A 23,986-nucleotide genomic window follows, 5' to 3' on the forward strand; every position below is an offset into this window, starting at 1 on the left:
GGATTAAGATCATACAGGATTTGCACGCTGAAGAAAGGAGGAACACCTGTCTTGCTTAGCGCTCTGAAATCCAGGCCACTGGGCTCAGCTTGGTTGTTTTGCCCATCCTGTTTCTTCCGCTCTCCCACACACACTCCCTCATACTTTAACCATTGCTTTTTCTCTGACAGGCATTTGCTCTTTTCATCAAGTGGAAGGCGGAATAAGTCTCTCTTTTTGCCATGCCTCATAAACTGAGATTACCCTTGGGCATCTGAAGAGGACCCTACAATGTAATTTACACATATGCAAATGTGACCAAGGAAATTCATCCTCTCGCTACTGTTGATAATTTCCACATTTGTCCCATCGAAAGTCCTGGAGCCCCCTGAGCCAATTGAAAACGGCTAGATAAAGAGTGGCAACCCCAAGCCAAGTTGCTCTTTCGTTCAACCCCTTTCTCTGCACTGCTGCAGCCCTGTGCTTACTGTTATGGCTTTGCCCTGGCGGCCAATTGAGCGAAAGGGGACTCTGACTGTGCTGAAGGATTAGACGCAGCTCTGGGAGTTGGACCGGACCAAAGGGGGGACAGAGATAAACCATGCTGCAGGGACAGTAGGCTCCTTGTTTGAGCCCCTGCTGTTTGGAGCTTGTTATTTTTTTTACCCTGCAATCTCAAAGGTTTGGATGGTTGAGCACAAGGGCCACTTTGAAGGAGCCCGGTGGTGGCTGTGGTTTGGCCGAAGCTGACAGACTGCTTGCCAGCTACTGCTGATTAAGTACCCTCTGTCCCTCACCACCACCCCTAAATCCCCCTCCCTGCTCTGGTGAATGGAGGTTTAGGGGAGTGCGGGGGTGGAAATGAACCGTTGCTGACACGTTTAGACGGTCACTTTCAGGCACTTTTGCACTTCCAAGGAGTGCACTCTGCTGTGTCCTTTTCAAGGACTGCTTCATTCCATCATAGTAAGAAAGACTATAAGGCAACGTTTTTTTTCCCCTTTTCAAAAAAGGATTTTTAATAGGCTGAAGGATGAAACTGAAGAAACAGGTGACTGTTTGTGGCGGGGCCATATTCTGTGTGGCAGTTTTCTCACTTTACCTGATGCTGGACAGAGTCCAACACGACCCTGCAAGACGACAGAATGGGGGGAACTTCCCAAGGGTAAGTTCAATGGGGAAAGCAATGCATGCTTGTTAGCCTGAAAATCCTTGTCTGCAATTAAATGTTGTTGGGATACATCTTGGTGTATTGTTGCAAGCCCAAGGTGGTACCTTTTAGATGTCACACCTTGTTTTGTGAACACTTTTCCTTTGATATTGAGTTACATCAAACCAGTAATTAACAAAGTAGAATACTCTAGGGCCTAATTGGTGAATTGCACATATTTTTGAATAATTCATGTCTCTACATCCATAATTTATTTTCTCCTGTAACCTGAGAGGCAGTCAGTTAATTCTATTGTAAACACACCTTATTGAAAGAAGCCCAGCAACCACAGCTGAACTTTTTGGCAGCAGCATAGCATTTTGTGATTGAGGTGCTATGTTTCCAAACTTTCTCCAGTAGCAGTGTGTTTGATTAGCTTGCACTGACAGGATTTAATTAATGTAGGCCTAAACATGCCGTTTAATGTTTGGGGATTTTAATATGACAGCTGTTCAGAAAATAAAGTTATGTATGAAGAAGCTATTTGTTTTTCCATTCCAGTAATGACCTGTCTACAAAAATGTTTCTTAGCCGTGTGTGTGACCATATTCAGGTTCTGTGATTACTGTGATGTTCACACCTTTTTCCTTCTGGGTTCTAGAGCCAGATATCAGTTCTGCAAAACCGCATAGAGCAGCTGGAGCAGCTCCTGGAGGAGAACCACCAGATCATCAGCCACATTAAGGACTCTGTGCTGGAGTTGACCGACACTGGTGCTGTGTCCCCCAGTGGCCAGCTGCCCTTCCGCAGCGCCAACGGTTCCTGGGTCCTGCCCTTCGATGGCCGCCCTACCTTTCTCTCCGTCAAGCCCCAGGACTGCCAGTTCTCCCAGGGCCATCATGGGCAAACAGACCTGCAGGTGAGTCATACCTACTGCTTGGTTGGAGAGAATATATCTGAGCTATGAAATGTGGGGGTACCTATGTCCCAGTTCAGAGATGGTTAAGATGGGTCTGTTTGGGGTGTTGTTGCCTCGCACAGACGCTGGATGTGTACTCCCTGCTGAAGTTTGACAATGTGGACGGCGGCGTGTGGAAGCAGGGCTTTGAGATCACCTATGAACCCGGGGAGTGGGACAACGAGCCGTTGCAGGTCTTTGTTGTCCCCCACTCCCACAACGATCCAGGTGAGGGATGCCCACTAACCAACTGTTATACACTCCTGGTTCTTGTACCAGCCCATCACCAACAATACACCCCATTCACCTAATCAAGAGCTGTATGATTAGTTTGTGAGAATCGGATCTCATAGTGCTGGGCTTGGACAAAAGCCTACACACGCAGTTGCAACCAGAACCAGGGGTGAAAAACACTGCACTAACCTGTGGGGAGAATCTGGAAATCTTGCATATAATGGAGGCAGAGTTTTATTTAATTGTTGTTATTATAAACATTAAGCCAACATGATTGACTGACAAATTAAGTGGCACATTGAAATTAGAATTCCAATGTCTTTTTATTTATTTATTTATTTATTTATTTATTAGATTAGAGTGGCTGTTTCTTGGCATGATGTTTGATTTCGGCCAGATACTGACATTTCCATTAGATTTGTTGTTGACTGTTGCCGAAAACAGCAGATTTTGTCCCCCTAGAACAAGAATAAGCATTTTTTGTTTTAGTTTGAATTGAAAAAAGGCATTGCGTCGTATCTAGTTGTCTGTCTGAGCTGTGAGACACGCAAAAGCTCTTTGATTTGTCGTGTGCTCCCATCTCTGAAAGTAGGGTTAAGGCTTTTACTGTTGAAGTAGACTGCAGGTGAAGTTAAGTAGGTCAAATGACTGGACTGGCACAGTGTCAGCACAGGACCTGCAGAGAACTGCAAAGGCTCCTCTCACTACCTTTCACTGTAATTGGTTGGTCTGTCCTTCTACACAATGTCAGTGGCAGACTGTGGTTTAGAATACTGCCTTGAAGGAATTCATTATGATGATGTTACTACTCAGTACACCATAAAGACACATAAAGACACCATTTCATCATTCAAGTCAGCTCAGCTGAGGATATGGGAAATAACAATAACATTTTCAGGACATACAGGCCCCTCTGGGAGATGTCTGGTCATTTTGCTTGCATCTCAGTCACATAAAAAGCTTATTATGTTCTTTGTTTGGCAGACTAACTGCTCCTTTTTAAATAATAAAACGGGGGTGTTATTTTTAATACAGCTCTATTTTGGCTGGTACTGCAAGACCATTGATCGCTGCTGTTACCTCTCTTCTTGTCATGTAGTAAGCAAGAGTTCACCATAGACAGCACAGTGGCAACGTTAGGAGGTGTTGACTGTAGTATGATTCTTCTGACCTTGGTGTGAAAACCCTAGCTTTTGTTCCACTCCCCTGACAGGCTGGATCAAGACATTTGATAAGTACTACACCGACCAGACTCAGCACATCTTCAACAACATGCTGGTGAAGTTGGCAGAGAACCCGCGCAGGAAGTTCATCTGGTCGGAGATCTCTTTCTTCGCCAAATGGTGGGAGAGTGTGGACATGCATAAGCAGGAGGCCATGCGCAAGTGAGTCACAGTCACGTGACAGTCAGACCCACTGGAGATTCTCCCACAAGGAATGTTATCCATAACCCCAAACTCTAATTTGAATCTCTTTCTTTTAGGCATTTTTTTCTGGTTGTCTATTCAAGGGTCAGTGTGTGTGGGCCCAGTTCCTTTCAACACATGGCACGGATGCCCTAAAGTCATTTGCCTAACAGACACTGTCCATTTACAGGCACAGTGATAATAAGTAAATTGTCATCCCCTGCAGTAACCTGTCAGGCTGCATTTATTGCCTGATCTAATTGTCTGCACAGCTCCCCTAGTGGAGGAAGTGTAGCTATGTTCCTAAAATAACATTGTCTGGTTAATGCTTGGAGTTAGCGCTAGCCTGACTTTTCCACACATCGCTGCAGACTATGAGGTGTCCTAAATCCTCTCTCTTTATCAGGCTTATCCTGGGGGGGCAGCTAGAGATCGCCACTGGAGGCTGGGTGATGACAGATGAAGCCAACTCTCACTACTTCGCCATGATTGACCAGCTCATTGAAGGACATCAATGGCTGGAGAACAACCTGGGTAAGAGGCGTGCCTGCACTTACACAAAATATGGGTCTCCTGTCTGTCTACGCAGGGGTGGTAGGCAGGTGGTAAATGGTGTACAACCTTGCCCTTTATTTTCCTGATCGTAAATTTGAGTATCTTGTTTGTTGTTCCCTAGGGGTTACCCCTCGTTCGGCGTGGGCAGTGGACCCCTTTGGTCACAGTGCCACCATGCCCTACCTGCTGAAGAGGGCCAACCTCACCAGCATGCTCATCCAGAGGGTTCATTACTCCATTAAGAAACACTTTGCATCCAGCAAGAGCCTGGAGTTCATGTGGAGGCAGACCTGGGGTGAGTGGCCTGCTGCCAAGAAAGCCATGACATTTTGACCATCTGCTTATATTTTGGAGTATGTACATTGGAATGAGTGGTGCCACTTTGAATGGCCTTTCAAAGTCAAGTTTGGAAAATGAAAATAGCCACAAATAAATACATGTATAGTTTGTTTTAAGGGGACTCATGATCCTTGCTTGTACTACAAAACTATTTTCTCATGAGACAAATAAGCCATGCACTTAGAAATGAATCAATTATTATTTCTCTTTTCATTCCCCTTTTATCTGATCTTTGTGTTGCGGTGGCAACAGACCCAGCATCGAGCACAGATATCTTCTGCCACATGATGCCCTTCTACAGTTATGACGTGCCCCACACCTGCGGGCCTGACCCCAAGATCTGCTGCCAATTTGACTTTAAGAGGCTGCCAGGCGGCCGTGTCAACTGCCCCTGGAAGGTGCCCCCCAAGGCTGTGGTGGAGGCCAACGTGGCTGAGAGGTGAGCCCAGCAGAGAAGGCCTCCCTCTGGGTTTGTCACAGGATGGGAGTGGGTGTCAGAGAGTTGGGGGTGGGGGATGGGATGTCAGCCAGAGCTCCCCCTGGCTTGAAGTTGTGATTCACTAGGGACTACAGGGACTGTGTGTGCAGAGAAATAAGCTGGCTTTGAAGACCTTCATTTTGACTTGCATGTCAATCACCATAGGAAGCTATGAAACAATCCAAGAGTATTTTCCAGGGGCTAATGGAAAATAACTCCTCAGTAAAAGCTATTGATTGGCTCTTCCATTCCACGGCCTCTTTTCTCGTCTATCAAGGTCATCTTTTGATACTCGGTTACACTGGCAAACAAAAAACCTACTCTGCTGCTAAGCAGTAAGTGTCCTGTCTCTTCCACACAGGGCACACCTGCTGTTGGACCAGTACCGCAAAAAGTCCAAGCTATTCCGCAGTAAGGTGGTTCTGGTTCCGCTGGGGGATGACTTCCGTTACGACAAGGCCCAGGAGTGGGACCAGCAGTTTCTCAACTACCAGAAACTCTTTGACTACATGAACTCTCACCCCGAGATGCACGTGCAGGTGAGAAAATCAGACCATGGCGAGAAATGTTACGGAAAAGATAATTTGTTGAGGCTATGTGAGAAATCTTCAAATGTCATCGATGTGTACCTAATGTGTGTTTCCAGGCCCAATTTGGGACACTGACAGATTACTTCAATGCGGTTTACAAAGCCAATGGGGTGGCCCAAGGAGCCAGACCCCCAGACTACCCAGTGCTGAGTGGAGACTTCTTTACCTACGCGGACCGAGAGGACCACTACTGGAGCGGCTACTACACCTCCAGACCCTTCTACAAGAGCATGGACCGCGTGCTCGAGTCACACCTCAGGTGAGGCCCTTGGGATCACACTATGTTTTTTTCACACAGTGTTTTTAATTTCCCCCACGTCACGTGCTGTGAGAACAGCAGTTCTGTGATTTGAAGTTCCTCCTTGTGGTCCTCAGGGGGGCAGAGATCCTGTACAGCCTGGCTGTGGCCCATGCACGCCATGCGGGCATGGAAGGACGCTACCCCACGTCGGACTACACCCTGCTAACCGACGCAAGGCGCACCGTCGCCCTTTTCCAGCACCACGATGCCATTACAGGCACGGCCAAGGAGAATGTTGTCATTGACTATGGTACCAGGTTACTGCGCTCTCTGATTGGCCTGAAGAGAGTGATTATCAATGCTGCCCACTTCTTGGTGATGAAGAACAAGGACATCTATCGCTTCTACCAGACAGAGCCCTTCCTGGAGACGGTGAGGACAGGGGGCAACGCTGATGATGATGATGACATGGACCTTGACAATTGCATCATAGTGGGAAAAAGTTTAGCTTTTTATATGTGTTGAACTTGTTTGCATGCTTGTTTGTGTGTGTGACTGTAGGATGACAGGCGTGCTACTCAGGACTCCCTGCCCCAGCGGACACTCATTGAGCTGGATGCGGCCGGACCCAGGTAACCCCCTTCCATCTGCTACTGTACACCCCTCTGCCCTATTCTCCCCACCCTGTCCTTTTCTTCACCTCTCCTTCCCCCTTCTCTCCTCTCTGCTCCCCTCCCCAGTCTGGTGCAGTGGGGTGTTTCTGACTACTCTCCTCTCCCCATGGCAGGTACCTTGTTCTGTTTAACCCTCTGGAGCAGGAGAGGCTATGTGTGGTGACTGTGTTGGTGAACTCTGCCAGGGTGCGTGTCCTCACAGAGGATGGACAGACCCTCCCTGTGCAGCTTAGTGCTCAGTGGAGCTCTGCCAGCCAGATGAATGCAGAGGTGTTCCAGGTCAGTGTGTCAGTGTGTCTGCGTGCAGAAGTTTTTTGTGTGGGTGTGTGTGTTCTCTCTTGACTGTTGTCTCCTGTATCCAGGCGTCGTTCATGGTGCGTCTGCCTGCCCTGGGCCTGGCTGTGTTTCACCTGTATGACTCTGCCGACACTCCAATGACACTGCGCTCCGAGACCCTGCTGAGGCTGTCGGGGCGGGGGCAGCCTGTCCAGGCCGTAGACCCCCTCCCTCTGCGCTCACAGACGGCAGACCCCCAGCCCTTCTACATCACCAGCCAATCTCTCACTCTGGGCTTCTCTGGAACTACAGGCCTACTGGAGGTCAGGGTTCTATTCTGACTATTTGGTTGTCTTGTCTGACTGTTTGTCTTTCATTGAATGACTGATTTAAGGATCAGCTCCTCTGTCCTAACTTTGATATCTAGTACACACGTCATTTGGTTAAAGCAGTAGTTCCCAAACCTTTAACAGTCATGTACCCCCTGTTGGTTATTTTGTAGCCTAATTGATATTCTATGAACATTATCCCTTACATATTAGAAATTGTGATAGTATTATTCTGTTGGATAGGGTGCATGCATTTATTTTTGGTACTGCGACTGCAGTCGGCTATTCAACAGGACTGTTTGGGAAGGTAAATCACACATTTATTTCGCGTACCCCCTAGATCGATCCACGTACCCCGGGGGTACGCGTACCCCACTTTGACAATAGTGGGGTTAAAGCATGATCTCTGTCTCTCTATCAGAGTATCCGGCGTAAAGATGATCCCCAGGAATTGAAAGTGCAGATCCATTTTGTGACATACGGCACTCGGCCCTCCAAGGACAAGAGTGGGGCTTACCTCTTTCTGCCCGATGGAAAAGCAAAGGTGCGTTTGCTGTTCCTCTGCCTCTGCCATGTCCACAGTTCTTCTCATGCTGTTGTCATGGGATCTCTGCAGTGGATTTTGTTGTACACGTGAACCAAACTCAGTGTTGTCTGCTGGTTTTTATGTCTCTTCATCCATAAAAAAATAAGGCTTGATAGCAGCAGAAGGCTAGGAACTTAGAAGTAAGGTGTTCTAAAACTGTCACACTCTCTCTCTCTCTCTCTCTCTCTCGCTCTCTCTTGCTCTCTGTCTCTCTCTCTTTCAGCCTTACAATCAGAAGGAGCCTCCTATGGTACGTGTGGTGGAGGGGCCTCTTTTCTCAGAGGTGGTGGCACACTACCAGCACTTTGAGCAGACCATCCGCATACACAATGTGCCAGGTATTACACACACACACACACACACACATACATACATACATACATACATACATACACACACACACACACACACACACACACACATACATACAGCCAGCCAGCACCCTTCATGACCACTGTGTGTGTATTCCCCCCTCCTAGGTGTGGACGGGCTCTCACTGGAAATCACCACCATGGTGGACATCAGAGAACAGGCCAATAAGGAGCTGGCCATGCGGCTGGTCACAGACATCCAGAGTGAGGACACCTTCTACACAGACCTCAATGGCTTCCAGGTCTGTAACGTATGGACTGCGTAGAAAAGCATCTGCTCTTAGTTTAAGTTATTTTATCATCAGTCTAGCTAAGATCTCTCTCTCTCTCTCATGGGAACTATGTTTTAGTAATAATCATCTCTCTTGTGGTGTCGCACACATGTGCCCAGGTTGTGTTGTTGAGATCTGTGTGTGTGTGTGTGTGTGTGTGTGTCCCACAGATCCAGCCCCGTCGTCACTTCCTGAAGCTCCCCCTGCAGGCCAACTTCTACCCCATGCCCACCCAGGCCTACATCCAGGACAGCCAGCAGCGCCTCACCCTGCACACTGCACAGGCCCTGGGCGTCACCAGCCTGGAGAGCGGTCAGTACCACACATCATGACTCCCTGTTTGTTCTGACTGTAAAACTCATTGAACCACACTTTTGTTTTGAAACGTGCTATATAAATAAAGTTTGATTGATTGTTACAGGACTGCCAGAGAACCAGACCTTAGAACTGTTGGCATTGTTGCTCTTGGCTTGGTTGTTACTGGGGAGGGATCCTTGGCTGGTGAGCTGCTGCTGCTGCTGCTGCTGTGTGTCCCAGAGACTGTTAAGTGCTTTGCTCTGGTGTGTTCTCTCTCCTCAGGTCAGCTGGAGGTGATTCTGGACCGCAGGCTGATGCAGGATGATAACCGCGGCCTGGGCCAGGGCCTGAAGGACAACAAGAAGACTGCCAACCGCTTCCGCCTCCTACTAGAGAGGAGGTCCTTTGGCAACAAGGTCAGTCAGAGGCTAAGTGATCGTTTGGATGTGAATGATGACACTGTTATGGACTTTAGTTTTTGGATATTATGCCCAAGCAAAGCTACTGAATATAGAGTAAAACCAAAGAAGTGGGGTAAACTAAGCTGGGACCTCTTTACATCTGTGGTTGAAGCAGTCAGTGTGGAAACAGGCTCATGTCTCATTAACCCCCGTCTATCCACTCTTTTTTTTTTTCCTCATCCCCTTCCTCTTTTTTTTGTTCTTTTTCTTCTTCTTTGATCCTTCATTGCACTCAGCATGGCTTCTTTGCCAAATTGTTCTCCAAGTTTCATTCTTTTGTCTCCTTCATTTTGAGAGGCGGAACTCAAGAGGTAATGTTGCCATGGCAACAGTCAGGACGCTAGCTAGCTGCCGTGTAGTCCGTGCCGTAGCTGTGGTCTCTAGGCATCCTTTTGTAGCTCCCCTCCACTCCATCGCTCCTCCACCCTAACATCCCTTCGTAGCAGCAGCAGCAGAACTGCAAGCAGCAAGTGATCCCATTATATCCAAGTGGACATAGACAAATACAAGGCATTGCTTGCAGCTTTGCCGTCCTACAAACCTCCCTGATTTTGATCTGCCTCTATGCCTTTTCAGGTGTCGGACATTGGACCAACCAGCTTCCCGTCTCTGCTCAGTCACATGACCTCTGCCCTCCTCAACCACAACGTCCTGGCGCTACCCGTGTTGCCTAAAAAGCGTGGCATCCCGCCCCTGCAAACCTTCGCCCCCCTCTTGGGCACCCTTCCCTGTGACTTCCACATACTCAACCTGCGCAGCATTCAGAGTCAGGTAACCAAACGAACCACACGCACCCTCCCACCCATCCACAAAACAGTTTCTCTCTCAAGTTCTTGGAAAAATTGTACTCGTCAATGTAGCCTTGAGAACCCCCAACCCCAACCCCCCCCCCCCCCCTAACTTTGACTAAATAAATCCCACAGTAACTATCAAGAGGAATGAGTCATCATTTGCAACGTACATCGTTTCATCCTTTTTTTGGAATGTCAGTCTACCGGAGGATTAATTGCATTTTTGCTGCTGTGTTTACCGTTGAGCCAATGTTTCTCTCCTGTGAGTAGCAGGGCTCCCACGCTCCGTCTCCATACACCGCCCTCATTCTGCATCGAAAAGGCCTGGACTGTGGCCTGGAGGCCCAGAACCCTGGCTTCAACTGTAGCACCACCCAGGGGCAGGTCAGTGTCCACCACACACACACACACACACACACACACACACACACACACACACACACACACACACACACACACACACACACACACACTGACTCATATCGGCTATAAATGATTCATGACTGGTACACATGCATGTTCTAATAGGATTCAGGAAAGATTTATTCTCTGTGTTGCTATGTAGACTGACTAGAAATCAATTCTCTCTCTCTTATCTCTCTCGCACGTTCTGCCTTCATCTCTCTCGCTCTCTTCAATAGACAGCATCAAGCGTAAAAGTCTCTCTCTCTATCGGCACCCTCCAGCCTAAATGCCCATTGTAGCAGCAGCAGAATCTCTCTTCTCTCTTATCTCTCTTCAATAAAGAGCATCAAAAGTAAAAGTCTCTCTCTCCCTAGCTGTGTGTGTCGGGGCTGTTCCGTAACCTGGACCTCCAGCTGCTCCAGCCCGTGTCTCTGTCACTGATGTACTCGAGCATGCCTCTGGCCAACGACTCCTCCATCAACCTAGGGCCCATGGAGATCTCTGCCTTCAAGCTCAAACTGCGCTAGGCCCAGGGCCAGCCCAGCCTAGCCTGCAGAGGCCCACACCCACCTAGGCCAGGCCATCTGGTCCTGTTCAGACTACCCCCCCATGCACAGAGGGTTGGCCAAGCTGGGGTGTCCTGTCCACACCACAACCTGAACTGTACAAGCAACCTGGAGAAGCAGGTCCCCACCATGACAAGACTCTGACTGCACTGCAGGGGGCAGAAGATAGCTATTACAGACACGATGGCTGTCAAGAATCACAGAACCTGAGACCGTTGCTGGTTTTTGTGGTTGTTCAGAAACACGGTCTTTATCACAGAATACAACAGATATTTGTGGTCATCTGCTAGTGATGTAATGTTAAAACACAAATTATTTCCGTTTTTTTTAAATAAACTTTACATTCTTTCTACTCCTCCCAAATCCCATAATGGACTAACTACTGAATGTAAATATCACTAGGGTCAAGGACCTGGGGATGATGCTGCAATGGAGTGCAATTTCTAAAGCTTTATTTTTTTTCTTTTTCTTTTCTATTATGGACATTCTCACCGGGACTGGAGCACTGTTTCTCCATTACGAGCTCATCACAGCTCATTGTTTTTGTATTTGTTTATTGAATGACTGCATTGACCGACTGACTGCAGCAGTGTTCTATCATGTGAATGTCTCTCTCTCTGCAGTAGTGGAGCTGAGGCTATGGCTCTCTAAGCTACTGTACGTCAGAGTGTGAATTCCTGCCAGAGATGACATGAGACAGCGTCACTCTTATCATCACGATGCAACGGTGACTAGGCCCTCACCCACTAAGGAATTCCCACGCTTTTTGTTTTTGGTTCATATCTCCTTATTGGACGCCTGCTATCTTTCCAGTTTCCCTCTCTTTGCTTGTAGATGGTCTGAAGACTTTCTCTTTCACACTTTCGTTATGTTAGCCCTCTCAAAGCTATTGTGTCCTGATGAGTGAGCCGCAGATGACCTGTAATGGAATTTCGGTTATGTTGTATTTAAATGCTCCTAAAGCCATTTCTATGCTCATATTCCTAATGTGTTTGTACACCATTAAAGGAAGAATGGTGTTGTGTACTATACTGTATGCAGTAGAAGATATGACAAAGATGATACCTCATATTTAACATATGACAAATACTGGTATGTATAGTATATTGGTTTGGATATACTTCTGTGAAGATATAGTATGCCAGAGGAATAGTAGTGAGATCCAGAGTGCGGTATCAGGGACAGTGTCTACGAATAAAGTTTCTATCTATCTATACATAGTACTGCTAAGCACCATCATCATCGTCAGTGTGTTGCATTGGGCCACAACACTGGGTTACATCCATCCTTGCCTTTTTCTTTCAATGTCAGTGGTGGAGGATCCCTGTGTGAATTGGGACTGTGGTGCTGGCCCTTCACTTCATAATAGGGTGGTAGGCTACCTAGTGAATTGACCACCCTCGACTGAGGGCTGGGATAAAATTGCATATGCAGGGGTACTTCAGGACAGACTTTGAAAGCAAATGCACCTGTGGTGTGTGTGGTGTTTTTTTAATATCAGTCCTATTTACAGTGGGACTAGCTTTGGGACACTCTCTGTGATCCATATCTGCCTTAGGTGATATGATGTGGAAAGCAAACCGTCAGTGACAGTAGATCAGCCCTACGCTTATGTCAGACATCTCACTCTGACATCTCTCACTTTACGCTCTCATCTAACGCCTGTTTTATTCCGTCCCACTGTATCCAGCATTCCATTGACCCTGTTGCTGTTGTACATATCTGCCCTACTGTCTGTCTGCTGTGTTCCCCCTACTATACTGTCTTAGTCTCACAGTAACCTTGGAACTGTAGCGTAGAATGTTGTACAGTGATGGAATGTACATTACCATAGTTGAGAGAGAGAAGTTGGATAGGGTGCTGTCCAGTTTGTCACTTAACATTGCTAATGTCCCTCACTGTTTAGCACTCTGCAGAACAGTTCCAAGGTTACCCTGAGTTTACCACAGTTTCACTCCCGCTCGTCTTACGTTCTACTAAGTCTGCACTCTACCACTGTACGTTAGTACTGCGCTCTCCCTTCCTGTCTCTTCAGTCCCCCTCTCTCTCCCCTCCTGTCTCTGTATGTGTCTGAGTCACTTTGTCTGTAGGTCTGTCTTTTGTATGTGATATTTGTTGTAGCGCTACATTTGTGTTTATTAAGATGAAAATACACGGAAGACGGATTGATTTAATTTATTATATTCTCCACTGTATTTGTTTCGTATGGATGTACATTTGAATAAAAGATGCATAGAAGAAAAATGCAGTCAAGATAAATAAAGATCGAACATGATACATTGTGTCAACCCACTGCTTACTTTGTCTATTAGTTTTTACCATTAACAATCAACACATTTAGACACACTTTTATTTACATGGTTTATTTTAGCCACCGATCTCCGGTCTCAGTAGCTGTCAGTCCATACTGTAGCCTGCTTTGGAACACATTCTCCAGGTATAGTCATTTTAACATTAGGGGGCAGCATTGAGTTATTGTGGTGATGACAGGTACCACCAGTAGTGGTGGCTGAGAGTATCTTGAGGATTCTGATGAGTCGCAGCGATATCAGCCTGATATACATGGTCACCCACACAGGTAGCATGAGGACAAAGACAAGGAGACAGGCCACCTATGCAGACCCCAGCAGCCCTGAGCTGCAGAGCCTTACACATAACCTCCTGGGAGGATAAAGCAGCTGTACCAGAGAGATTTTCAGCTCTCAAAAAGAAAAGGAGGGTAGTTAAGGGTGATAGAATACTCAATTAGTCTGACTGTCAAGCAAGAGGTGGGTGTGGAGAACAAAAAGAGAGAAAAAGGAGTTAAAACTAGATAAAACCGGATCAAGGACACTTGAGAGAAAGTGAGCCTGGGATGCCTAGGGTGACAGCACACTGTGATTGTGTGGGAGCGAGATAATGGTGTCAGGGAGGTGGAGTGTTGGGAGGAGGGATGATGGTGGAGATCAGGGCCGGTTTTAGCCTACTATATTAGGGTGGGCTGGTAGAAATAATAGGTGGACAACTTCGGCGGTAGGTAGCCCAGAGGTTAGGGAAGCGGACTAGTAGCCCGAAGGTGTACAGGTATGTACAGTATATCAGTCATATATCCATTTCTTTATTTCTTTTTATCTATCTATCTATCTATCTATCTATAACATCAGTCTCCTGTTTCCCTTGGCAGAAATTATAACAAATTCATCCATGTCTAAGGTATTTGTTATTGATTTCTCATGGGCCAAGATAGGGGGTTAGGACTCGTGACAGTGTGGAGAAGGAACTCTCACATGATGCTGAATCACACCAATTACCAGGGCTGTTACATACAATTTATGCAACACAGGAAAAGCTTTCTTATACACTGCATGTGTTTACACACAGTGGACAGGTCTGTTTCATTTGGACATTTCTTGACCAACATTGGTTTTTCGTGTGCGGTACCAGGCAGGATTGAATGACCGTTATATAGCACCGAATGCACGCTTTGGATAGCTAGCTAATATTGGCTGGGATGGTGCATCGCCATTCAAGTCGCTAACCGCGTGAGGTGGGGCTGAGGCAGCCGAGAGAGGGAACTGCTTTGGGGCAGTGCTTGTGGAGGGTACAGGAGCAGTAGCCGGAGCCTCTGATGTGCTAGCAGCAGCAGTGCTGGATAAAGTAAATGAATGGAATGTAAATGTCATCGTAATTATATCTTTAAAAAGGTAGTAGTGTGGTATCTGTTAGTGTGTGGAACAGTATTAATCACTGATTGGTGGGGAACTATTCTCTGCTGCTGGGGGCGGGACTTTGGGTATGGGTCTGGCAGACACAGATCATTCTCCTCAGTCTCTCCTTTCATCGAATACATTTGAGTTGATGCAAATGACCTGCTGATGGAAATAGAGCAGGTTATGCGTTTGAGTGTGTTTTTCACGAGCAGTGTGTGTGTGCAATCTGAGCCATCAGAGTTCATAGTTGTCATAGCAACACCTCCCCCTCGGCATGCTATGAGAGACACTCAGTGGACGGGTCTGCTTCAGTGGACGGGTCTGCGCTGTGTGTTTGTGCCTGAACACATCAAGAAGAGGGGGTGGGCAGTGGGCGACTTTGGAGGCGGTTCACCCAATCAGAATTTAGAAATGGTACTGTTTTTTTCTGTGCTATTTTTCCATTGGCTGAACCCTTTTTTTTTTCTTAACTTTTGATTGGGTAGGCAAGACGTACGTTTGGGAAGGCTGAGCCCATCCCTGCCCATAGCCACCGCCGGCCTTGGTGGAGATATCCCTGGGGATATGTGCTCTGTATTGTACTGTAGAGTCTCTATAGTTATCTATAGCTAAGTGTTTCTCAACCGTTCTCTACCAGAGACTGGTACTGGCCTGGAAAGCCAACAAGACAAACTAAGTAAAACACAAGTCACAACAGTATCTATCTCACAGACTGGTCATGTTACAGACATGGATCAGTAAATGGGTATAAATTGGCCTACAGGGATCTGTAGCAGAATATGTAGTCTCCCCAAAACTCACAGACTCCAGGGTTTCTCAACCACATCAAGAACATAGAGGATACTTAATGGCGCGCACACACACACACACATATACACTCACCGGCCCCTTTATTAGGTACACCTGTTCAACTGCTCGTTAACGCAAATATCTAATGGTGTGGGGGATATTTTCTTGGCACACTTTGGGCCCTTAGTACCAATTGAGCATCGTTTAAACGCCACAGCCTACCTGAGTATTGTTGCTGACCATGTCCATCCCTTTATAACCACAGTGTACCCATCTTCTGATGGCTACTTCCAGCAGGATAACGCGCCATGTCACAAAGATCACATCATCTCAAACTGGTTTCCTGAACATGACAATGAGTTCACTGTACTCCAATGGCCTCCACAGTCACCAGATCTCAATCCAATAGAGCACCTTTGGGATGTGGTGGAACGGGAGATTCGCATCATGGATGTGCAGCCGACAAATCTGCAGCAATGATGCTATCATGTCAATATGGACCAAAATCTCTGAGGAATGTTTCCAGCACCTTGTTGAATCTATGCCACAAAGAATTAAGGCAAGAATTAAGGTTCTGAAGGCAAAAGGGTGTCCAACCCTGTACTAGCAAGGTGTACCTAATAAAGTGGCAGGTGAGTGTACATGTAGCTAAGTTGAGATGGTGAACTCACACACACACACAATTAAGTGAATGACAAGTACATGATTAGTGACTCTATTACCTCTGCAAATTCAACACACGCACAGACACACTCATACACTCACTTAAACATATACTTGTCATGCAAGGCATGCCGTAGCTACAGCACCAAAATAAGCAGTAATTTCTCCCTGCAGATCTAATTATGGGGCACATTCAGAATGTACTATTATCATAGCTTCCCTCTTACTCATCTGGGGCCTAGAGGAAAACTTCTGTGAACAAACTCAGCAGCATTCACAGGCACGCACAACTTTTCCCATTCACATTAATATAGGTTAAATATTAATGGACTCCATATTGCAGTTGAACCTAGGGCTTCAGAAACGTTGTATCTCAGAGGCTTGTGGCAGTGTTGTTCCTATAACTGGATGGTAGAGAACAGGAAGATTGTTGTTCTCACAACCCAAACACAGGGCTGGAGAATAGGAAGTAGCCTTGTGATGGAATATAGCCATTGGGCACTGACAAGGCTCTGTGTGTGTGTGCGTGTGTGTGTGTGTGTGTGTGTGTGTGTGTGTGTGTATGCATGCATGCATTGTGTCTACATGTGTGTATGCTCTGGTTGACTGAAAGCAAGCCAACACAGCATTCCCAAATGATAATACTGAGTAAGGAGTCAGTCATGACAAGATCTTACATGACCTCCAAAGTCTTTTAATTCAGCATGAAGTTTATCCCCACAATATTGACATCAATCATCATTTAAATAAAAAAGGATATAAAAGGAAACGCTATAAAATACAATCCAATAAAATCTATTTATATGCTGTTGCCCATCTTTAAACATCTGTCACATACATGATCCAAGGACTTTGAGTCTACTAACCAGTTGAATCGATATGTCCTTAACTTTGTCCTCAAACAGGCGACAATTCTGTCAATGGTGTGATACTTGTAATATCAAGGGAAACATATCCTGTTCTCTGCTCATAAAGAGGTTCTGTGAGAGAAACCCGAAAAATCAATAGAACCTCCATTGCTAGAATGAAGAGAAAATGAATTTATTTATTGCTGATAGCAAGACAATAGAGCAATATTGAAAAGGTCAAATAACTTTGGTTTAAGTGCTCTTTTCCTTCAGCTAGATGGGAACAGGCACCTAGAAGCATAAAATTCCCCTGCACATATACCAGTCTAAATACGATAAGAGTGCTTAATATAGCCTTATCTGCTCTTCCCATCTCCTACTTGTGCTGCTTTGTGTGCTTATCTTATTAATGCTGAGGAAGATGAGGACCCCAGATACTACTAGGATCACACATACTACTAGGACCCCAGATACTACCCCCAGATACTACTAGGACCCCAAATACTACTAGGAGACTGACCATTCAATTAAGCTGTGGTATGCGTTCTTACAAGCTACCACGGGGAATATGGAACATGTTCTCAGTTAGCAAGCAGGTGGAGAAAACAAAATTGATCAAAATATGTCAAATTTGAGTTTGTCTGTGTTTATCATGATATACAACCATATTATGGTCACTCAGTAACTGTGTTAGGGAAGCCTTTCAGCACTTGTTTAGAAAAGTCCCACACACACACACACACACACACACACACACACACACACACACACACACACACACACACTGACACACTAAACGGATTTCGATTTGCCTCCCATGTCTCTTTAAAGCCAGAAGGGACACTGGCTGCTTTGTACATCAGAATAAAGGTCAATGAAAAACATGAGCAACAACAATGGATCCAAACTCAAAAATATTCACCAAGCCTTGGGCAATGGCAATAAACTGCATCTTGTGCTTGAGCAAATAAAGGAGATTTACATGTCTAATCATATATATATATATGATATAATCAAATATGGTGAATATTCAATAAACAATTGTTTTATAAATGCATGAGGGTGAACCATTGGAACAGGGGTACAGCTAGATAAAGTGTCTCTGCTGATTGGACTGAGCTCAATCTCATCTCTGTGTACCAGTCTCAGGAGCAAGACCTGGGCTGGACCCAAACCAGACATTAATCAGGTCTGACAGACCAGTGGGCAATAGAGACCCTCCCCCTCCCACCACTACCTAAGAGCAGGTCTCCAAAAGATAGAGTAGTTAGAGAGAGGCCATAGAAGGGGCTAGAGCACACTCTGTGTCCGAATAAAAGCCGTCCTCTCACTGTGAGAGTCCATCTCCTCGCTGTCCGATTCAGACCCGGGCCCTGCCATATCCTCGTCCCCCCACACGGTGGGGATTCCCTTATAACACACGCGCGTCTTCCTCTCACGGCCCAGGCCGAAGCCAAAGCCTACCCGGATGCCCCCTGCCCCAGACTCCACAGAGTGTAGTTTGGTCCTCCAGTCCCAGGGGGCGCCACCTGAGCGCAACTGCAACAAGAGGAAGACCCCGGCAAAGGCAGCCAGGATGAAGGCACAGCTGAGCACAGCCACGACGGTGGGCATTGGGGAGGATGGGGCCGGGCTAAGCCCCAGAGTAACTGCCTCTCCACCCCCTGCCCCTGCCGGGTTCCCCTCACTTAGCCGGGCTCCCTCTCCTTGGAGGACAAGGCCAGTGGGGGACTTACGCTGGACCTGGTTCTGGTGCAGGCAGGAGCTGAGGACTAGGTGGCTGTGAGAGGGGCAGGAGAGGCAGTCTGAAGGCCCAGGGCCGGAGCAGGTGAGGCAGGCAGGGTGGCAGGGCAGGCAGGCCTGGACAGAGGCGAGGTCCACCCAGTTCTCCAAGGAGAGGTTGAGAAGCTGGGGGCCGGAGGTGAAGCCTGGGGGGCATATCTTCACACAGCCCTGCAGGAAGAGGGAGAAGCCTGGGCTGCACTCTAGATGGGGAGAGAGAAGATGCAAGCACATTACTGGTCAGCTGCGAAACACACTTACGTAGGGTCACAAAAAGGCAAAAACATGCCTCCAGCCAGATCTGTCTATAAAAATGTAAATCTGGACAAATTAAGCTTTTTAATAGTCATTTCATATGCATGAGAAGTAAACATTTAAATAGTTTGTGTCACCAAGAGGCTTATGACCCCATCTGTCTGCCTCAGAGGAGGCTTCATCATCCCAAACACAGCTGCTCTACAACCCAACACCTCCCACAATGTCAAAGCGCTGCTTCTTCGACTGCTACTTCTACTGCTACTTCACGTCCCTTCTCTTCATTAAGTGCGACATGACATATGTTGTTTTCGAACACATTTGGCATGATGCATATTCAGAGAGTAAAAGAGTCACGCTATCACCATAACAGAGACTCTTCACTTTCAAATGGGTTTTGGCAATCTGTACTTATGCTGCTCAGATAAAAGACATGCAGTGAATGTATCCTGATCCTGTGCTTTGCTTTGAAACAAGTGCCTCTGATAAGTGAATACTATGCATATAAATGAGAGAGGTTCTCAGCTGGCCCTCAGCACCACTACCAGCCTGAGGGGGGCGCTGTGTCTGTGTCACTCAGTCTCACCTATGCAGATCTGCTGGGCGTCGAAGGTCTTACAGCTGTTGTTGGACGGCCGAGGGAAGTCGGGTGACGAGGGGTTAATGGCGCTGGAGCCTGTACCATACAGTACCAAAGAGAACTGACTCAACACACCTGAGACAGGACAGAGAGGAGGAAGAGGAGGAGGAGAAGAAGATGAGACAGGAGGAAGAGGAGAGATAGGAGAACATTAATTCATTTAACACTACCAAGGGGAGGAAGAGGGGGAGAAAGGAGGATGAGGAAGTGAAAGAGATTGTAAAAAATGTATCACACTGGCAAGAAGAGAATGGGGTGGGGGTGGGGGGTGTAGACTGGGTGAGGATGTCAGAGAGGAGGAGGATGAGCTGACTGATAATTCCATGGAGAGGTGGGGGAGGAAGAGTCGGACGGGATTGTGGGAGAATGTAGTGACTAATAACAAGAGAGGGAACAGATGAGAGGAAGAGGAGGAGAGGGAGCTGATCTACTCTGGAGTGAGGAGGTGCGGAGGAGAAGGAGGAGGAGGAGGAGGAGGTACATATCTGAGTTCATCTTATTTCTCCCGATGCGGTGGAAAAAGAATTGGAGAGTAGAGCTTTGGGAGCGAACAAGACGATTTACGGAATCAAACCGCTTGTTAAGTTAACATAAGAGATCAGACAGAGTGATCTCTGGGGAAGAATTAAGAGGAGTGTTAAGGAGGTGGAGGGAGTTAAAGAGGTGTAGAAGGAGAACGGGAAGGAGAGGAGGAGGAATAGAGCTGTTACCACTGTCATGTCCTCCTTCAACAACATTCTCAATGTCCAGGGTCCACTCCCCCCGAGGGTCCTCATCCCAGGAGTGGGTGGTCATGAATGCCCAGTCATTAAAACCCTCCGATGAGAAGTCATGGGGCCTGAGACAGAGAGAGAGAGAGAGAGAGAGAGAGAGAGGCACAGGTTACACCTTGTGTGTCCCCCTATGTGTGTGTGTGTGTGTGTGTGTATGTGTGGGTGTGTGTGTGTGCGTGTGTGTGTGTTTGTGAGAGTGTGTTGACCTGGGGGCCAGAAGAGTTTGTGTGTGTATTTGTGTGTGTGTGTCTGTACGAGTGTGTGCACCAGCAGGGCGGAAGAGGTGGATGGAAAGCACGTGTGTGTGTGTGTGTGTGTGTGTGTCTACCTGGGGGCCAGCAGGGTGGAGCGTGTGCCTAGGGGGCTGACGAGGTGAATAGCTAGGTTTCCTCTGTGGTTGTAGGAGAGAGTGAGGCGGGCCTGGACGTGCTCTAGAGAGCTGATGTACTCTGGCCTCCCCCAGCAGGCATCCACACTCTTATTGAAGACCAGATGGCTGCCTATGTCCCTACAGAGAGGACCAGGGGAGGGCCAGCTCACATGAATAAAAAGCACAGTCTCACACTGACAGGCTACATGACAGGCCAGCTATTTACTGTACAGACATGTCTAGCTCTCACACTGCAGAGAGAAATCAGGTTGAGCTGAGGTGAAAACACACATACTGTATAGTCAAGGACCCATTCACATTTTCACATGTTTCTCATGTGCACAAACATGCATGTGCGCACACACGCACGCGCACGCACACACACACACACACACACACACACACTGCTAACCGGGGCTCTGTGAGCATGGTAAGGACACACTGGTGCTGCGGTCCCACACTGCTCCAGTTCTGTGCCAAGGCCACCATGGCACCTGCATCCAGCAGACCATAACCATATGTGTGACTCACTGAGAAAGAGAGGGAAAGGGAGTCAGAGAGAGAGAGAGAGATCATGTGTCATTTGAGAAGACTAAGAGTAGCATTTGTGCACTGAGCTCAGGCAGAGCTCTCCCTCCCTACCTTGGCGACCCACTCCATTGGTCCTCCAGTCATCAGTACTGAGGTGGGCGGGGTGGGAGGTTCGGACCACCAGGTGCTGCATGTCCCTCCAGGTCAGGTTCATACTGCAGGGAGATTAAGAAACAAAACAATGCAAGGTTGCCTTTCTCTTTCTCTTTGTACCATTACACCCTGGTACCTTATCAAGCCTTGATTAAAACAATAGATTTGAGACATGCCTTTGATACTGTAAGGACCATTAGTTCAACATCAAAGACACAGTCAGACAGTTGAGTGAAAGACTCCAACATGAAGTAAGAGTTCCAGAGGTGGTCCGTAAGCTCCCTGTCCCTGAGGGACACCGCTATGTCAGTCACCAACAACATTGAAATGTAACGTATGCATGGACATTATGGTTTAACACCTGTGTACAGCACCATTAGAAAGGGAGCCCTTTAAACCCTGGTGTTTAACAGACAGAGAGCAGAGGAAAACACTTGAGCTGGACAGCAGTGTATACATAATCCCCCAGCAGAGCACCTGTAACCCACTCTGTGATGATAGCTCATAATGATTTCTGTTCTTGGGGAACGGGTCACCTTCTGCTAAGTAGAAGGACGATACACCGCTCCACCTGATTTACTGGCCGGGAGAGAAGAGGAGACATTTTCTCCGAGCATATGCCTTTGAGTGAGCGTAGAGAGGAGCACCGTGGGGTAAGATAATCAAACCATGAATCACATGGTTTTACTGCTCAGACTGCTGCCACAGACAGAAATAGAAACGCTAGAAAGGCACTGCGGCGCGGCAGCTCTCACCTCCACAACCTAGCATCAGCATTCACATCTCACACTCTCTCATGTCTTATTAATGGATATGGACCCCATCTACTCAATGTCACCTCGCTGATGAAAATAAAACGAAAAAAGAAACACAACACACAAAAAAACAGCACTCTGCCTGTTAAATGATTCATCTATGAATTCCATCTCTGTTGGAATTACAGACTACCCTGTTATTATTGCTGCCTCTCGGGGGAAATGCAGAGGTGATCTACACGCTCGGAATTATTGGGTTGAGTGATACTGAGTGATCGTTAGTCTATGGAGCCAAACTTCCCCCTGTGCATTCAGAGTGGCCTGTCGTCTGTGGAGTAGCAGTGGCTGGCTGCAGGGCGATAGCTTCCTACTGACTGGGACAGTGTTTGGAGGGGATAGTGGGGACAGGACAGGCATACAGTAATGAAGATCTAGAGATTGTGTGTGTGTGTGTGTGTGTGTGTGTGTGTGAGAGAGAGTGTGAGAGCGAGATGGCTCAGCTGAGTGGATCTGACACCTGTCATCCCTTCCCTAATAAGGAAGACAATATGGACAGATATAGAGAATAGAGAGCTGATGACTGACTGGTCAGGGAGGCCTACTATACAGTATGAAAGGACTTTGGATGCCAGCTTCACCCCATTGTCTTACGACAGATAGCGCGACCCCCATCACACTAATATGTCTGATAACTCAAGCAATTATGGGAAGGATAAAAAGTAGCCCGGCTAAAACATTGCGCTGTCAAAACAATGGGACAGACGAACTTTTCAGCCTCAAACCAGACAAAATCAGACAAATTCAACAAAACAATAAATTCATAAGTGATTTTCAAGTTTCTTTCCAGCAAATGTAATTTAATAAATTAGCACACATTATCTAAAAACCTGTTTTGGCTTTGTCATTATGGGGTATTGTGTGTAGATTGATGAGGGAAAATAATGAATTTAATACATTTTAGAATAAGGCTGTAACATAACAAAATGTGGAAAAAGTGCACTTAGAGTCCTGTGCACTGTATTTACGTGGATTAAAAATAAAGAATTTATAAGACAGGTAGTTCAGGCAGAGGTGTTGTTCTATTACACACATGGTGAGACAGTTGAGAACAAACTCTCTCACTTTTCCTCTCCCTCCTAAATCTAGAGAAAATAATTTCTAAATTGTAAATGACTTATATCCATCTAGTGACTTCCTTAGAATAAGATTACATTTTGATTGCAATGGTTGTGTATTTTTTAATGAGAAGAGGACAACTGACCATCTATTATGTTCATGCCAACACACACACACACACACACACACACACACACACACACACACACACACACACACACACACACACACACACACACACACACACACACACGCTTTGGTTGGATCTAATGAACTACATTTTTGTCAGTTTCAGTAGAGATAATGTCACTTTTGGTATATTATGGAAGACATGGAATTTCCTGGCCTCTAACTAATTGTTGTCCCAATACTTCCCAATAATTCTAACTAATGTTATATTTTAAGTATTGGATCAGTGTAGTGATACACTTGTCAAAATGTGACTGTATTGAATGTACCACTGTATTGCAATACAAAAAAAAGAAAAAGAAAAAAAAGATGCAGCACCTGAAGTAAGACAATGAGCTTCACCCTTCATCTCGTGGGTTACTGTGCCCCACTGGCACATACCAGGATTAAGGGGTATCCTGTCCCACAGCCATTCTGTCAGTCTTGATAGATGCTAATGACAGCCTAGATATGATTTGACTTGATCTGCTGACAG

At 46.7% G+C, this 23,986-nt stretch overlaps 2 protein-coding genes across 4 annotated transcripts in view; one reads left to right on the forward strand and one right to left on the reverse strand.

Annotated features, from left to right (window-relative positions):
- Nucleotides 1–643: 643 nt before the first annotated feature.
- man2a2 (mannosidase, alpha, class 2A, member 2) lies at nt 644–13,246 on the forward strand. Its single transcript, XM_083666278.1, has 21 exons — nt 644–1,144; nt 1,791–2,048; nt 2,171–2,315; nt 3,535–3,706; nt 4,134–4,261; nt 4,404–4,577; nt 4,874–5,060; nt 5,461–5,638; nt 5,746–5,948; nt 6,065–6,362; nt 6,492–6,562; nt 6,718–6,883; nt 6,967–7,203; nt 7,631–7,753; nt 8,019–8,133; nt 8,275–8,408; nt 8,609–8,750; nt 9,018–9,151; nt 9,773–9,967; nt 10,258–10,371; nt 10,767–13,246. Exons 1-21 carry the CDS (start codon nt 1,013–1,015, stop codon nt 10,917–10,919), a joined length of 3,459 nt encoding a protein of 1,152 aa, XP_083522404.1. The 5' UTR covers nt 644–1,012; the 3' UTR covers nt 10,920–13,246.
- Nucleotides 13,247–16,778: 3,532 nt separating this feature from the next.
- furinb (furin (paired basic amino acid cleaving enzyme) b) overlaps nt 16,779–23,986 on the reverse strand; it is a 57,353-nt gene continuing 50,145 nt past the window's right edge. For all 3 annotated transcript variants that reach the window (XM_083667220.1, XM_083667219.1, XM_083667218.1), the window contains exons 11-16: nt 21,410–21,513; nt 21,180–21,297; nt 20,726–20,905; nt 20,335–20,462; nt 19,571–19,699; nt 16,779–18,932 (exon numbers count right to left, since the gene is read on the reverse strand). In XM_083667220.1, coding sequence (XP_083523346.1) covers nt 18,238–18,932; nt 19,571–19,699; nt 20,335–20,462; nt 20,726–20,905; nt 21,180–21,297; nt 21,410–21,513 — 1,354 coding nt within the window. In that variant the 3' untranslated portion in view covers nt 16,779–18,237. The remainder of the gene's footprint in view (nt 18,933–19,570; nt 19,700–20,334; nt 20,463–20,725; nt 20,906–21,179; nt 21,298–21,409; nt 21,514–23,986) is intronic.

Source organism: Argentina silus (assembly GCF_951799395.1).
Source record: "Argentina silus genome assembly, chromosome: 3".
In the NCBI taxonomy this organism is placed as follows: domain Eukaryota; kingdom Metazoa; phylum Chordata; class Actinopteri; order Argentiniformes; family Argentinidae; genus Argentina; species Argentina silus.

What these genes read in the sequence shown, in the direction of transcription:
- man2a2 (XM_083666278.1), top strand. Translation starts at nt 1,013, where the DNA reads ATGAAACTGAAGAAACAGGTGACTGTTTGTGGCGGGGCCATATTCTGT. An exon ending in ACCCCGAGATGCACGTGCAG is followed by an intron (nt 5,639 to 5,745) that starts GTGAGAAAATCA and finishes GTGTGTTTCCAG; the next exon opens with GCCCAATTTGGGACACTGAC. An exon ending in CGTCACCAGCCTGGAGAGCG is followed by an intron (nt 8,751 to 9,017) that starts GTCAGTACCACA and finishes CTCTCTCCTCAG; the next exon opens with GTCAGCTGGAGGTGATTCTG.